We start from the raw sequence: 15462 nt of genomic DNA, 5'->3' as shown, positions 1-15462 counted from the left end.
CCTTTGACACTTGGTGCCTTTGTAGGAAATGTTAGTCGCAAACACAGAGGCAGCGTCGTCAGTTAATCCATCTTGGAACTGACATTCAGCGGGTTCACCTTCAGAGTTTTGCTGCTCGGCTGCTCTGCGGCTCCGCGGGAGCGTGGTCTGGAGACTGACGCGACTCCTTTGCAGAGTTCTCACACCGCTGAGTAAGCCACAGCCCACGTGGGAACAGCAAGTGACGTCTTCAGGTGCGGCCTCAGGCTTCTCCTTGTGGCCGTCACCTCTGGAACCTGGCCTCGCTAGGTGTCAGTTAGTGAGGCACGGAGAGCACCAGCGAAGGTCCCGGGGCGGGCATCCCTGCTCAGCCTCCGCCCCGCCCCCACCCCCCAGGGCCTGTGGCCATCGCCGCTTCCTGAGGTTCCTGAGAACAGGGCTCGCCCCATCTCAGGCTGCGCCGTGTGCCGTAGGATGCCAAGTTGCAGCAAGTCCAGACGAGGCCGTCACGAGGAAACAGCAGGCAGTATCCCAGCGACAGTGGGTGCAGAGACCCCCCAAGCAGTACCTCGACCAGGGAACCCGAGGTGGTTCGGCCACCCCAGTGAGGGCGTTGAGAGCGACCACGGTTTACCTGCAGAGCGGGCCCGGGAGGAAGCACGTGACCCCCAGGGCTGGTGCCCCACACAGCCCTGGGAGCTGCGAGGCCTTCGGGGGCACAGGGATTTGAGCCTAGTGGCACGGTGCTTTCAGCTGGAAGGAGTCGGCTGACCGGCCGTGTCAGTCTGATCATTTGCGGATGACAAGCAGAGGTCACACGTGCGGAGGCCTGACAGTGGTTTTAACAGTGATGGTTTTCGTAACTTCCTCTTCCTGTCAACTTTACTGTTTTCACAAAATGTGTACTTTCGGTGTAGCGAGGATAGAAACGCTTCCATTGGGGCAGAAATGTTAAGCGTTTTGCGTGCTTTTCATTTATTGTAGAGGCTCTGATACTTAATGTTTCAGATTTAGCCACTGAGAGGCTTCAGTGTTCATACAAGTTCTTTACATAGTAAAACGGTAGTGTGTGTTTCTCCTGCGAGATGGGCGTTGTCTGTCGATGAAGCACTGACGACTCAGTGACCTCGAGGCCCTGAGCACCGGGCGGCTGCCGCCCCACTGCACAGGGGCTCTCAGGAGGGGCACACGGCTCCGCCCGGAGGAGGACCTCGGGCTGCAGGCCTAGCGACCGGTGACGCGTCCGTCTCCATCAGTAGTAGGAAATAGTAAGGCGTGGGTGTCAAACCTGCAATGTCCAGGGTCCTGTCACCGAGGGAGGCAGCTATGGGCGGGCCGTGTGGGAGAGGACGCACGCGAGGTTATGAAGGTGCCTCCTCGTCCATGTAAAGAAAGGCTTGAGGAAACACGGGTTCTCCTGTCACGGTGTGAGTTTAGGAGTGCTGCCCGAACACCCCGCCCTCCCCTTTGCTTTGCGAACACGAAGGTCAGGGAGATGACAAAGGTCATCTTTGGGATTTGCTTTGCGAACACGAAGGTCAGGGAGATGACAAAGCCAAACCGGCATTTGAACTCCTGTCGGGCGCCACTTCTGTCGGCGACGGGCTCCTCTCTGATGCCACTCCGAGTCCCCTGCGAGGTGGGCAGACGTGGTGCTAATTACCTGCGGCTCTGAGCTTCCGGGTAACACTAAACTTTGTTCATCCCGTCTGCTGTCCCAGCAAGATTCCAGGTGATGTGAGATTCAGTCAACATTTCCTGGACCAAAGCCCTTACCTGCGTTAAGATTAGAGGGAAGGAGGGCTTCCCTGGTGGCGCAGTGGTTGAGAGTCCGCCTGCCGATGCAGGGGACACGGGTTCGTGCCCCGGTCCGGGAAGATCCCACATGCCGTGGAGCGGCTGGGCCCGTGAGCCATGGCCGCTGAGCCTGTGCGTCTGGAGCCTGTGCTCTGCAATGGGAGAGGCCACAACAGTGAGAGGCCTGCGTACTGCAAAAAAAAAAAAAAAAAAAAAAAAAAAAAAGATCAGAGGGAAGGAGCTGTAAGAGGGTGACGGTCTCACCTGGAAGAGGAAAGTGCTCCCTGCTGGTGCCCTGTCTGCACATCACCGCGCGTAGGAAGGGACGTCAGTGCATCGCAGACACCTGACCTTGTCCTGTTTTCTTTTCAAAGGCTTCTTAGATCCTGAGAAGAAGCTTTTTTCACATCGAATATTATCGAGGGACGAATGTATTGACCCGTTTTCCAAAACGGGGAACCTCAGGTATGTACCTGGCTGTGCACATCTGAGGTCACCGTTCAGTTTCCGTCGTAAAGTCTGCGTTTTGAGCGTCAGCCCAATCGTTCTGTATTTATCCTCCCACTTACCAGCGTCCACTTGCTGGCACGTAGCGAGTCTGCTGTCTTCTAACCAGACCCCTCCCTTCCCTGCTCTCCTTGAATGTCCAGGCAGTGGTGGCTCCTGGGGCACTCGGGCCAGAGCCTGGGGCGACATGGGTGTCGGGGGAGGAGTGAGACCAGGGCCTGGGGGATGCGTGGAGAGATGGTCTGGGCGGCCCAGCCCCCAGAGGCTCCCCAGAGGGCGAGGGGGCTGTTTGGCCTAGTCGGGAGTTTTAGGGGGTGTTGGCACCTCGGGCTTCTGTTTCCTTAAGACCTGCGTGCTGTGCAGTGCACAGTCAGTTATCAGATCCTAAGTCGTGCTGCTCTGCACTGGCGCTCGGCCTGCTTCCACGTCCTTCCGTCCCCGTGTGCCCCTCCCGATCCGGGTCTGTGTGCTCTTACACCGGGGCTCCCTCCCATCCCCCCCGAGAGCTGATTTATATTCTTGGGAATTTCCTGCTCACTCTACAAGGAATTTCCCTACTGCTACCCAGAAAGGTCGCCTCCCCCCATTGTGTCCTCCTGTGTCAGGTATCGCTTTCTTCGTGGCGGTTGATTCTTAAGACTCGGACAATAACAGCTGTGGCCTCAGTGGCCTTTTGGCTGGCGTTGGCCACCCTTAGCTAACATTTCGTGTTTCAGATTTAGGGTATCCGCACAGACTGAGACCTGTTCACGTCTGTGGGATACAAGAAGAGAATCAGAGTACTTGTTTCGGAAACAGTTCTCGTGTTTACTGGCTAGGCGTCCGGACAAGCAGATACGAGGACGAAGGACGTTGAGGGAGGGTGTGATGACTGGTTCGGGGGGAAAACCTACCCGAGGCTGAGTGTGTCAGAGGGGAGGGGCTCCATGGCAGCTCCGGGGGCGGCACTTGGCTCTGTTCCCCGGTCTCGATTTGGTGTGGTTTTCACCTCCCTCGTCTGGAATTAAATGTGCTAAAGGCATTAACTGTGTAGGTCATTTTAGCTACCGCTTATGTTTTGCCTATGGAAAACAGACTCACCGAAGACAATTCTGGGCACATGAACGTTTTTTTCTGACTAGTTGTAGCCTTTAGTAGCAGCTAGAAAACCTGAACGATGACATGCGTTTCTCCTGGGTTTGTTTCTCGATCCTAGAAAACAGGCAGGAAGCACTCATCCTTCTGAATTTTGCATCCTTGCGCCTGTCTGTCTGAATCTAAGTGTTCTGGGCAGAAATCAAGTGAAAAGACCACAGAGCAGGCCTGTGTCCATAACGTGGCTTTTTGGACCCTTGTTAACATTCTTCCTCCACCCATACATCCTCGTAGCTTTCGGGAATACAACAGTCACTTTCTGGACTTGGCATCGTGTAGGTGCCCCAGCCGAGATTTGAGGAAGGACTTGCCCTCCTGCCTGTAACTGATAGCTCTTACCTGGCACAGGCCGATTACCTGTGTTTGTAAATAAAGCCGTGTTGGGATGTGGCCGGGCCCGTTGGTCTGTGCCAGCTTCCCCTGGGTGAGGGCTTTCCATGGCCCCAAACAGTAAACCCTTCACTCTCTGGCCCTTTGAAGAATTTGCCATGAGTCCCGCCTTAAGGAGTGTCAGACACTGGAGAAAAGTGGAACTATCTTAGTATAACTTTCTCTGGAAACTTTTTTGAATGTGAGCGAAACAAAAGCCCTTCAGTGCAGTTTGCATCTGGTTCTGATTAATGCGCTGTCTGCTGGTTTCATATAAAAGATGGTCTTGACATTCGATCGATGATGACCTTTTGTAAATTGTGTTAGTAGTTCCGCTGCATTTTTACTTCTAGAAATCTTTTTCCTTGTGGAGACTCCATGGTTTGCATCATCGATGACCGAGAAGACGTGTGGAAGTTTGCCCCCAACCTGATAACTGTGAAGAAATACGTGTACTTCCAGGGCATAGGTGACATCAATGCCCCATCCGGGTCCCGGGAGCCCCAGGCGAGGAGGAGAGGTGGGTGTGGCCCCTCCTGGCTGTCAGATAGCACCGGCTCTGTCCTGTCTCTGTTGTGGCTGCTGTTAATTCAGGATTCAGTTTGGTTTGGGTCATTATTTATATTTCAGTAGTCATAGAGATTGTGGGGTTTATTTATATTATGCTGAAAAACGTGGTATTATTTGGTTTCAGTTTAGGTTTTGTTTTTTTCTTCTACTAGTACCAGCCTAAACATTTTTCCCGTTGAGTAAAGATTAAAGAATACTATTTAATTTAATGCATCTGAATACTACCTTTCATCCCGGCTTTCCTTGAAAGACAAGCACGACACTGGGAGTTTAGTGTGTGAGGCTCCAGCCCGTGGGTGGTTGGTGCCGGGCCCCGGCCCAGAGCCTGCGGGGAACCTCCCAGGCGAGCTGGAACCCAGAGTCTGAAAAAATTTTAAAGTTTTGGTTTGAAGTGTTTCTGATGATCTTTAGCTTTTAAATAACCCATTTTGAGGCGCACAGTTATTGCTGTAGTCACTGAAGTAGAACTTTGAGGTGTAGGCAGGGGAGTGAGACCCCAGGGCACCCTCGGGGGCAAGGCTGCACAGCACAGCTCGAGCTGGGCCCGATCTGACCACAGCCTGGGAACCAAGCATGTTCTGCACATCTCGTACCACTGTGGAACCCAAAACGAGGTGACCGGGTGAGGCCCGCAAACCTGAGATACTCGCCCTCCAGCCCTTCCTGGCTGAGGGTGCCGCTCCCTGGCCAGAGGTGCCTCTAGCTAGCAGCTGGGGGCAGGTGGATGGAGTTTGTTTCCACAGGGGGTTTCCTCTTAAATGTTAGGTAACGGTGACCTTGTCTCTCATGCACACGTGCAGTCAGTCCTTCTCCTAAAGGTGCCGACGCCATGGAGCAGCCTCCATCCGTCAAGGATCCCGAGGAAGGAAGGCAGGTGTCTGGGGTCGAGCAGAGCAACGGCCTCGGGAAGCCCACGCGGGAGCTCAACGGGGGCGCAGGCCCTCGTGGGGGCTGGCCCTGTCCCGGGCAGGAGGAGGAGAGGGGCGCTCGGCCCGCCGCCTGCGCCCCCTCTGCTGACGGCCGGGGGCCCCTGGCGGGCACCCAGCAGCACGGGCGGACGCCGCCAGAGAAGAGGCCCGTGCTGGGTCTGGTGGGCCCTGACCCGGACCCAGATGTCCCCAGTGACAGCGGGAGCAACAGTGAGTCCGAGGGCCGGCCATCCCCCATCCCCTCTGATGGGGAGAGTGGGGAGAAGAGGACCCGGAGAAAGCCTGCAGCCACCCGCCATGCTGGGGACATCGTGGCCCAGGGCGGCGCCTCGGGCGCCAGTCCGTGCGTGGAGCCCGGGCCCGGCGTCCAGGCGGCCGTGCAGGGGGAGGGCGAGCGGGACAGCCTCTGCGGGCTGGGCGGCGGCTGTGCCGACAGGAGGGAGGCCGAGACAGAGTCCCAGAACAGCGAGCAGTCAGGCATCACGGTGGGCGAGTCCCTGGACCAGAGCGCGGAGGAGGAGGAGGAGGAGGAGGAAGACGCCGACGCCGACGACCACCTGGTCCACCTGGAGGAGATCCTCGCCCGCGTGCATGCCACCTACTATGCCAGGTATGACTGCTTTCTCCGCGGGGAGACCCAGGACGCCCCCGACATCCGGAAGATCGTCCCCGAGCTGCGTGGCAGGGTGCTGGCCGACGTCGCAATCATCTTCAGCGGGCTGCACCCCACGAACTTCCCCATCGAGAAGACGCGGGAGCACTACCACGCCACGGCCCTGGGCGCCAGGATCGTCACCCAGCTGGTGCTGGAGCCCGGCAACCCCGACCGGGCCACCCACCTGATCGCCGCGCGGGCCGGTGAGTCACGCCCTCCTGCCCCGGCCCCGACCGCCTCCGGGTGGGGCTCCGGCTGCCTCCACGGTCCGCGCTGCGGGGGCACCCAGGTGTCACTGCTCCCCGAGGCCCTGGGCTCGAGGCTGTGGGGTGGGTGCCGACGTAGAGAAACAGGGCCCTTCAGGAGCCATCACACGGTGGGCCCTGCTCTGAGGGCTGTTCCCTCCAGGGCCCCTACTGTCCCCGCCGCCCCAAGCCCTGACGGCGGACCAGTGGCCCGCGGCGGCTCCGAGCCGAGTGCATGTGCCCGCAGGCACGGAGAAGGTGCGCCAGGCCCAGGATTCCGGGCAGCTGCACGTGGTCAACCCCGACTGGCTGTGGAGCTGCCTGGAGCGCTGGGACAAGGTGGAGGAGCGGCTGTTCCCGCTACGTGACCCAGCCAAATCCCAGAGGTGGGCGCCCGCGGGGGGCTCAGAGGGAGGGTCCGCGCTGGAGCCCACACAGCCGCTGCTCCCGCTTGGGAGACGCCGCCGCCCCCGCCGCACAGACTGTCACAGAGTACCTCTGACCAGTGTCACCTGGAGGAGAAGCGGAAGTGCTTCTCCTAAGACACAAGTCAGCTTTAAGCAACGAATCCTAGTTTGCGGCTGTTTCTTTCACAGCTGGGACGTGGTCCCGTCGAGTCACAGGGTCTTTACAGAGTCCAGCGTGGAGGGAGGGGGTGGCCAGGACGAGGGATGGGTGCAGAGGGCCCGTGGGCAGAGCCAGGCGGCACGGACAGCGCACCGGCTCCATCAGATCAGGTGCTGTGTTCAGAGGTGAAGCCGAAAACAGTGTCAGAGAGATAGCGGTGCAGCCCGCGCTCTCCAAGGGGCCTTGTGTCCGCAGCCGAGGTCGAACCCCAGGCTTAACGGAGAACCACAACTTCACGCGGGGATCCACAGTCCCGGCGGGAGGGAGGCGCGGGGGGTCCCGATCTGTTCCGGCCTCTCCTCACCGCCCTTGTTCTTGCCTACCCCCCAGGGAGGACAGCCCGGCCGCCTTTCCCGACAGGCAGGGCCTGCTTCCAACCACCCTGTTTCATCCAACACCCGTGCATCCCAAGGCCCCTCCTGGCCCTGAAGTTCGGATCTACGACGCCAGCACGGGCAAGCTCATCCGCCAGGGTGCTGCGGGCCCCGGGCCCCCCGGCTCCCTGCCGGTGCACGCAGAGCTCTCCTCCTTCAGGTACGCGCGCCCCGCGCGCAGAGGTGTCCTTGCAGGGCTTAGCCAGCAGGCAGCAGAGTGGGGTGCCTGTGGGGTCGGGCCGGGGGCACAGTCCTCACCCGTGCCCACGTCGGGCCTTTCTGCATGTTCTTCCATCCTGTCTCGGGTCCTGGGACTGGGGCAGACGAGTCCGTGGCTCAGCCTGGACCTGCAGACGCCCCACCTTTGCTCGGTGCCAAGGGGTGGCCTCAGGCGGCTGGACCTGACCCTCCTGCCTTGCCCTTCAGGTCCGTCCCCGCTGCCACCCCCAGAAGGGCCAGTTGGGAGCAGCTCTGCTCTGTAGCCCCGGCCCTCAGGTCACAGGTCACACTGGTGGCCGTGGCAGTTGGTAAATAGGAACATAGAGAGAGACCCAGGTCGGGGAGGAAGGCACTGCCCGGAGGGAACGTGGCCAGTGGTTTCCACACGTGTCTCCACGGGTGTCTGTATCCTTTCTGCCTGTTGACTGGAAATCAGCTGAGTTGGGGACCTTACAGAGCACCCCGTAAACCCCTTAGCTCTCCGAGGTGAAAGTGAGGGACCTGAAGCTTTGCTTCGTTTTTGAGGAGTGGCCACTGCTTTGAAACGCTTGTGCCTCTGCTGAACACACGGGGTCTTGCTTCCGGGTCCCCTCCTTTCCGGAGCCCCGAGCCCATCCCGAGAGCCACTTTTGCTGTTAGCGGCTCCCGTGTGGCGGTGGATTTCTCCTGCTCTGGTGGCCCGGCAGGCCTGCGCTGACCGCGTGGCTCCACCAGAGTGCTCGATACAGTGGGCAGGGAGGGACTCGCCCGATTCCCTACCCTCTGGCCTCGGCAACAGGCCGCAGGGGCCGACGTGAGCCCGGGTGACGCCAGCAGAGTGGATGTGGACGAGGGGCCCCTGGAGGCCAGCGGGGTGTCAGTTGACCCTGCGGCTGGGCTCCAGATGTAGACAGACGCCCGGGGTTTAGGCCAGTTTCAGTTGGGCTATCGGTTGGTGGATTATTTTGTTCTAGAAGCATCGTCGCTGACTAAGCTCTGATTTTCTTCCGACAACGTGACATTTAATTACTTGAGAAGGTGCACTGTGATCTCAGTGCTGCCTGTACGCCCGTGGAGTTACTTCCAGAGCGGGTCACTAGGTTAAAGGTCGTGGGTGTCCTTGACTTTAATAAATGGGGGCAGTTGTTTGTTACTTTGCCAAAGATTTGTTGGGATTTGTGTCCCGCCCGGAAGGACCGGCCCCTCCCTCTCCTTCCTCCTTGATCGGTCTCAAGGCGCACGGCCGCCCTCTCTCTCCGGTGAGGCCCAAACTGGGCCTCCCACAGGCGACGACCCCGGGTGTGTCTGAGGGTGAGAGGTGCAGGGTTGGGGGGCAGCACCCCTCACGGAGACAGCGGGCCGCGAGTGGCCCCGGGCTTCCCGACCTCATGCACTGAAACGTATCTCCCTGCACGGACAGCCTCTGCAATTCCGAATTCCTTTTCATTTACCCTTGGTTTGTCGTGGGCTATAAGTTGTGAACGTTTTGTTTTCTTCAGTAAAGGTTTTATTCTGAGACAATCGTAGGCTCCCAGGCAGTTGTCAGAAATAACAGAGATCCCAGGGACCGTTAACCCGCTTCCCCCATTGGCGTCATCTCACAGAACTGGCCGTAGGGTGCAGCCAGTCTCGAGCCGGGACGCCAGCACTGGCCTGGTCCAGACGTAGCATCCAGCCCCACCAGGGCACCCCCGGCCCATCTCCAGCCCTCCCAGCCCCACCCCCAAGCCTAACCCGGCCACCACTGGTCTGCCTCTGTCCCTGTACTCCCGTCATCCCAAAAAGACGGAGTAAGTGGAATCACACGGTGTGCAGCTCCACTCCGCACAGTTCCCTGGAGATTCTGCCCCGATGCGGCCGTGTCCGCTGCTGAGGAGTGTTTCGTGGAAAGAGGTACCGCGGCTTCTGTGGCGTTCACCTGCCGAAGGTCATCTGGGGTGTGTCCAGCTCTGGAATGTTACTGATACGGCCGCTGCTGTTGTAAACGTCTGTGTACGTCTCTGCTTCTCCTGAATCAGCGCCCAGGAGTGGGACTGCTGAGTTGTACAGTGAGCGTGTTTAGTTTTACAAGAAGCCGTCCAGTTTTTTTCTGCAGTGGTGGTACCTTTTACGTCCCCACCAGCGGGTGGGGGACACTGTTTCTCTGCATCTGGTGCCCCCGTTTCCATTTGAGCCTCCCTGAGGGTGTGGGACATGTGGTTTCATGCTCACCCTTTCTCTCGGCCCTTTGCCCCTGTGGAGTCTCCTCAGCGAGATGTCCCGTCGCCTGCCCGTGCATTCGAGGCCCTTAGGGTGTCTCGGGTCCTTGTCCTGCGTCCGTTGCGAGCCTTGTGGAAGCTTCTCGTGCTGTGGGGATGCCTTCCACCCTCTTAACAGAGTCGTTGGCAGAACAGACGTTTCCTGTTTGGGGGAGGTTCTCTGACTGGTTGTCTTTCCGTGAGTCATGCTTCGGTGTCAGGTCTGTGGGCCCTGCCTGGCCTGGATCCTGGTAGTTTCATGTATTGTATTTAAGTCCGTGATCTGTTTCGAGTGAGTTTTGGCCTAACATGAGAGGTTTGAGGGTGGGGCCGTTTGTGGGCAAGGCCCTCTTTCCTCCATGGGCTTGTTCTGCACCTTTGTTGGACTCAGGGGACCGTATTCCTGTGGGTCCGTTCTTGGGTTCTCTGTCTCTTCCAGTGGTTGGTGGGCATTTTTGCCTTTTTCCTAGTCTGAGGGGGGAAACGTTGAGCCTCTCACCGTCACACGTGGTGTCGGCTGCGAGTTTCTGTAGCTGCTCCTCCTTGGATTCCTCCTGTCTTCCCTGTGTTTCACCGTGAATGGCTGTTGAATTTCTGCATCGCTTTCTCTGTGTTGACCTCAAGCTCACGCAGTTTTTCTTCTTTGGCGTGTTACTTGAGTCGTATTTCCCTTGTAACTGGAGTAGCATTTCTCTCACTGCTCTCAAGGTTTTTTTTCCTTGTCTTGAATTGCAGATTTGATGGTGATGTGTCTTAACATGGATGTGGGCGTTTATCCTGTTGCGGATTCACTTAAGAGTCTCGAATCTGAAAGTTTCACGTCGTTTTTGCCAAATTTGGGGCATTGTTTCCAGCCATTATTCTTCAAGTGCTTTTTCAGCTCTGCGTGTTTCTCCTCTCCTTCTGGGGCACCAGCAGTGACATGATCGTGGGCTCTCACTGTTGTCACGTGGGCCTGAGGCTGTGTGCGTTTTTCCTCTTCAGTCTGTTTCCTGTCGTTTACATGGAGTACTTTCTCGGGTGTCTTCAGATTCAGATTTCCTTCCCTCTGTCCCCTCCGTCGGATACTGAGCCCACCTAATGCATGTTTTCATTTGTTTTCACTTCGAAAATTTCCATTTGGTTCTTCTCTTTATCTTCTATTTCGTTCCTGAGGCTCTTTGTTTCTTTCGTTTATTTCAAGCGTGCTTGTAATTGCTTATTGAAGCATTTCTTTTTCTTGAGGATACTTTGGAATCTTTGTCAGACAGTTCTGTCATTTCTGTCACCTCAGTTGACATCTCCTGATGGTCTTTTTTCAGTCAGTTGGAGATCTTCCTGGCTCTTGGTGTGACAGGTGGTTTTCAGTTGAAACCTGGAGACAGGTCTCTTTCTGAGAGTCTGGACCTTGCTGAAACCTTCTGTTTAGCTGGCTTTCGCAGGCCGTGCTCCCGCAGCAGAACTTATAAGACACCTCCTCACCCCTGCCGGGCAGGGGCAAAAAAAGTCCAGGGTCCCACTCGGCCTCCGCTGACGCCGGCCTGGGGGTCACTGTTACTGCCGGGCAGCCTTGGCGCGGGGTCCACGACAGTCTGACGCCTCCCGGTTTTCGCAGGAGGGTGGGCTCCACTGACACTGCAGCGCGTCACGGACCTGCTTAGAAAATGTAGAACTAGGATCTCGGACCAGGCAGAGTCCACACACTTGACAGCGGAAGCATGACCCATAGAAAGGAAACTGATCAGGAGCTTCCTGCCAGTGAGAAACCTCTGCTCTGCCAGCGACTCTGCCGCTGGCTCCGTGACGCCCCCGCGCGGTGGGGCGAGGGGAGGCAGCGGGCGGGGTTGCTGTCCAGTCCGTGCTGGTGGCTGCGGCTGCCCGTGAGCCGGGCCTGCCCGTGGGCGTGTCCAGCTGCCGGTTCCCGGGATGAGCAGCGGGAAGCGCCAGAGGAGCCACCGTGGGGCCTGGGGCTCGGGCCGTGCGTGCGGAGCCGATTCAGAAGCCACAGGGAATCTGCTTGCATTTCTGCAAATCTCTCTGGCTTAGCGGAAGACGGGGTTCCCACCTGCCTCCTGGTCCACCTGGTGTGACCTGCCATCCGGTGGGGACGCCGGAGGGAGTTCTGGCCTCGCCCGGTGTGTCTCTAGAAGAGGGAGGATCTTGCGGCTGCCCTGAGGGGGTTCTCAGGAGCCCCCAGCGTGGTGGCCGATTTTCAGCATCTTCCACGTGGAAGAACATCCTGCCTTTTCAGGTGCTTGCGTGCAGCTCAGGCTGAGCCCACACCCCACTGCCTTGAGGACCGGTTGGGCCCTGGGCCCATGAGCCTTCCGTAGGGGGTGCACGTGTTCTCACCTTCCCCGTTCTGGGTCTGAAGGGAGGCTGTGCTAGTAAAAAGGTACTTCTGCCGTTTTCCATATTCGTAAGAGGAGCTCTGGGTGGTGGGGTGACGGTAAGTGGATGTGGGCTGAAGTGCAGCCTGATGCCCAGGTCAGAAGACAGGACAGGAAGCTCTTAAGCCGCATGGATACGTGGAGGCGGGCAAGGCGGGCGGGCCGTCGAGAGGCTGGGGACAGAGTCTGACTTCGGAAGAAGCAGGGGTCAGCGGTTTCTAGATGGTCCTTCATGTTTCTGGGTCAGAGATCTTAACCACATCAGGTAGTATGTGGTTAGCCCAGTACAGTTGCTTCCTTTCAGTTTTGTGATTCAGACTTATTATTACCATCACTTTTCTTCAGAGTAACAAGGTTTTGCTACGTCGTCTTCAGTTTCCTGGTGGCCGTGAGGTGCCCACAGCCAGCTCCAGAGGAAGGCACGGCCGCCTGCTTCACGAAGCCCCTTAAGTTCTGAGGCCGTCACGGGCACTGACACGGGAGGAGAGCGTGTGCGGGGGACAGGGGTGCTCTGGGGTCTGTCTGTTCCAGGTGGAATGGAGAGGGTAGCTCAGAGGACAGTCACTGTCACGCCAGCCTGGGGCTCGGCTCCAGGACAGAAGCGTTCTGGGAACAGAAGGTTGGTTCCTCATGCAGTGTTGATGTTTAATAGTTTAATAAAGCCACACACATGACCCTGCATGTTCCTGTCCTCTGTGGATGGACGGACTTTCACTACGACCCAGGGCACTCTGTGTCTTAAATTGTCTATCACGTTATCTCTACTTTGTAGCCCGGACGATACAGAAATGGTTGGTTTCTCGCAGTCTTACAGCTGCTTGATCTTACTTAGAGCATAAATAGCACTGCGGCTGGTTTCTGAGCAAGTGTTCACCGTCTCTCTGCACCTTTGCCCTTTGTTCTCAAATGAGTCCCGCCAGCTGGATGCTCGGACAGTGCGGTTTGTTGATGGGAGGAGCTAAGTGTTCACTTTTAGCCCGAAGAAGGGTGAGCCTGACCGGCCCACAGCCTGGCTGGACTCAGGGATTTGGTTTCATAAACAAACCCATATCAAGCCTGAGTAGGTACCGTCCACGAGACAGCGTGTGTTTCCACAGCTGAGATATTGTGTGTGTGTGTGTGTGTGTGTGTGTGTGTGTGTCTGTGTCTGTGTCTGTGTCTTTACCTATCCCGAGAATCGGGAATCTGATTCAGGGCTGGAAAGGTGACTTCAGACCAACTTTCCTCATACGGGGCCTGTGAAATTCCTTTCAGAGCGGTCCAGCCACATCACCAGCAGATGTTTGGTGAAGACTTGCCAGCCAATCAGGATGGAGAGCAGCCTGGTCCTTCTAGAAGGAAGCGGCAGCCCAGCATGTCGGAGACCATGCCACTGTACACGCTGTGTAAGGAGGACTTAGAGAGTATGGATAAAGAGGTGAGCCCCGGCCCGGCCGCAGCACACGCCTCGCGTGTGGCCTCACCTGGCCTTCTGGTCTCCAGGGACGTGTGGGAGAGGAGGTGACGACAGCAGGAAGTGACCAGTTGGTGTATTGGCAACATAGAAGGCAGGTTTCTGCACCGACGGGCCTGACCTCCCCCTTCCACCCTGGGGCCCACGGCGGTGTCTGGCGTTGTCGTTAATAAGGGGGCTCCTGGCGTCGAGTGGGTGGGCTCCAGGGGAGCCACCAAGCAGCCTTCAGTGCCCGGGCGGCCCCCGCGTCCTCAGGACCCAGGTCGAGACACCCTCTGCCCTCTCAGGTTGCACGTAGGTTTTGAAACACACCCAGGTCGTGACTGGGAATTGGCTGTTTCACCACTGACAGGTTTCAGGCAATGTGGGTAGAAGTGGTGTTTTTCTTCCAAATGCTTAATTGTGGGAATAATGATAATAGGACCCAGAATCCCTTTTGAAGTGAAGATTAAATACAGAGGGGATTCTCCTTAGGACCAGAACAAAACTAAACTGTAGATAATTTTGCAAGTCAGCTGTTTGTCTCTGGCCCACGAGGGAAGCAGTGGGAGCGCCTGTAAGCCTGCCCTTTGTCCCTCTCGCCCTGTGTCCCGCGCCTGCCCCAGGGCCTGTGCCTCGTCCATCCTAGGTCAGGCCCCTCAGAGAAGGCCCCAGCCTGTGGAAGGTGCCTTGGGCAGCATGGCTCCGGGGCTGCTGTTCTACGCAGGCACCGTTGTGGACACCACACCTCACATCCCACTAAACAGAGCTGGGCCCAGATCAGGACCGACACTCCTCCGGCCCTCGGATCTGCGTCTTAGAGACAGACAGCTCCCGCAGCCACTCAGCCACTCGTACTGTGCAGACAGAAGTCGTCCTCGGACCATCGCGCATGCCAGGGAGAGCCCTGAGGACAGAGATGCATTTCAGCTTCCTTCCAGCGGTAGCAGAAGAATGTTACGTTCAGTATGGAATCCTACCAGCAACTCAGACGATCATCTTCAGATGATAATTTATCCCGTGACGCTTAAACCTGCTTTGAGATGTGCCGAATTTCTCTGTTTGCCGTTCGTTTTCTGCCTTTTTGAGCATTTAGCCAGTACACTGCTGGGGTTTGTTCATAAAAATGTTTTCTCCTAGAAGAATTTTTTTAGCCGTGAGCCTGTCTTCTTGATCAGGGATGTTCCTTGTTCTACGTGAGGGACGCTCCCTGCTGGGGGTTGGCAGGGGACAGCTGGACACTCACTTCTCTCCTCCTGCCCACCCCCTCGCCCCAGTCCTCCCAGGTGGACGGGGCGGCTTCGCTGCTGGCCACCTGCAGACACGGTTCAGTTTGTCGAGCAGTGGCGACGGTTTTGCTACTCGTTTGTTGCACATCAAAGGGTGTCGAAATCTTAACATGAAATCACAGTGTTAAATACACTTCCCATCACTCTGAAACCTGGCTTTTCTTTCAGAAATGAAAATTAGCCTTAAAACCTTCGTTTTGGTTCTTCGGGAAGAAAGGTTTTGAAGGAGAGAGAAATCCTGGACTTGGGATTCCAGCAAACATGACTGTCGTTTTATAAATGAGGGAACCAGGGGTTGGTGTCCAGCGGTGCTCAGGGGGTCCTGCTCGATTCCCGGTGACGTCTGGGCCCCAGAGAGACTGCTCGGTCAGTGCCGGGCGCCAGATGACCAGGGGAGCGGGCGCCCGGCTCTCCATCTTCCCTGCGTGGCAGGGCGGGGGCCGTGTGGGGCTTTAGGATTTGAGGCCGGACAGAGCTGGGCAGAGACCCTGTCCACCACCTGCAGCTCTGCCCAGAGACGGCCAGGCTGTGGTCCCCAGGGTCGCACGAAGGCGGCTGAGGCCAGAGAGAGGTGTTCCCTCTCCTTAAAGTTCAGGGGAGCAGGACTACTGAAGAGGGTGCTGTGTGCTCATCTGGGCGGTGTGGCTCTGAGCCTGTTGTAGTTGTAGTTTACTCCACCAGAGGGGGCTCTTCAGATGGCCCCGGATTGGCAGCGACAGGTGCTTGTCTGCTCTACGCTTTGAGCACCATG

The 15462-nt window shown here is 57.4% G+C and overlaps 1 protein-coding gene across 3 annotated transcripts in view; it reads left to right on the top strand.

The window, feature by feature from the left end:
* CTDP1 (CTD phosphatase subunit 1) overlaps positions 1–15462 on the top strand; it is a 40734-nt gene that overhangs the window by 10649 nt on the left and 14623 nt on the right. Inside the window, exons 6-11 of one of the 3 annotated variants that reach the window (XM_024754828.1) lie at positions 2151–2241; positions 4140–4306; positions 5175–6143; positions 6349–6571; positions 7143–7346; positions 13245–13407. In XM_024754828.1, the coding sequence (XP_024610596.1) occupies positions 2151–2241; positions 4140–4306; positions 5175–6143; positions 6349–6571; positions 7143–7346; positions 13245–13407 (1817 nt within the window). Of the gene's footprint in view, positions 1–2150; positions 2242–4139; positions 4307–5156; positions 6144–6348; positions 6572–7142; positions 7347–13244; positions 13408–15462 lie in introns of all 3 variants that reach the window. The other 2 variants (XM_024754829.1, XM_024754827.1) reach the window with 2 other exon arrangements.

The sequence above is a fragment of the Neophocaena asiaeorientalis genome, unplaced genomic scaffold (genome assembly GCF_003031525.2).
Source record: "Neophocaena asiaeorientalis asiaeorientalis breed wild unplaced genomic scaffold, Neophocaena_asiaeorientalis_V1.1 scaffold124, whole genome shotgun sequence".
NCBI lineage: Eukaryota > Metazoa > Chordata > Mammalia > Artiodactyla > Phocoenidae > Neophocaena > Neophocaena asiaeorientalis.
Note: the sequence above shows the minus strand (reverse complement) of the source record. Positions and strands in the feature narration are given on the sequence as shown.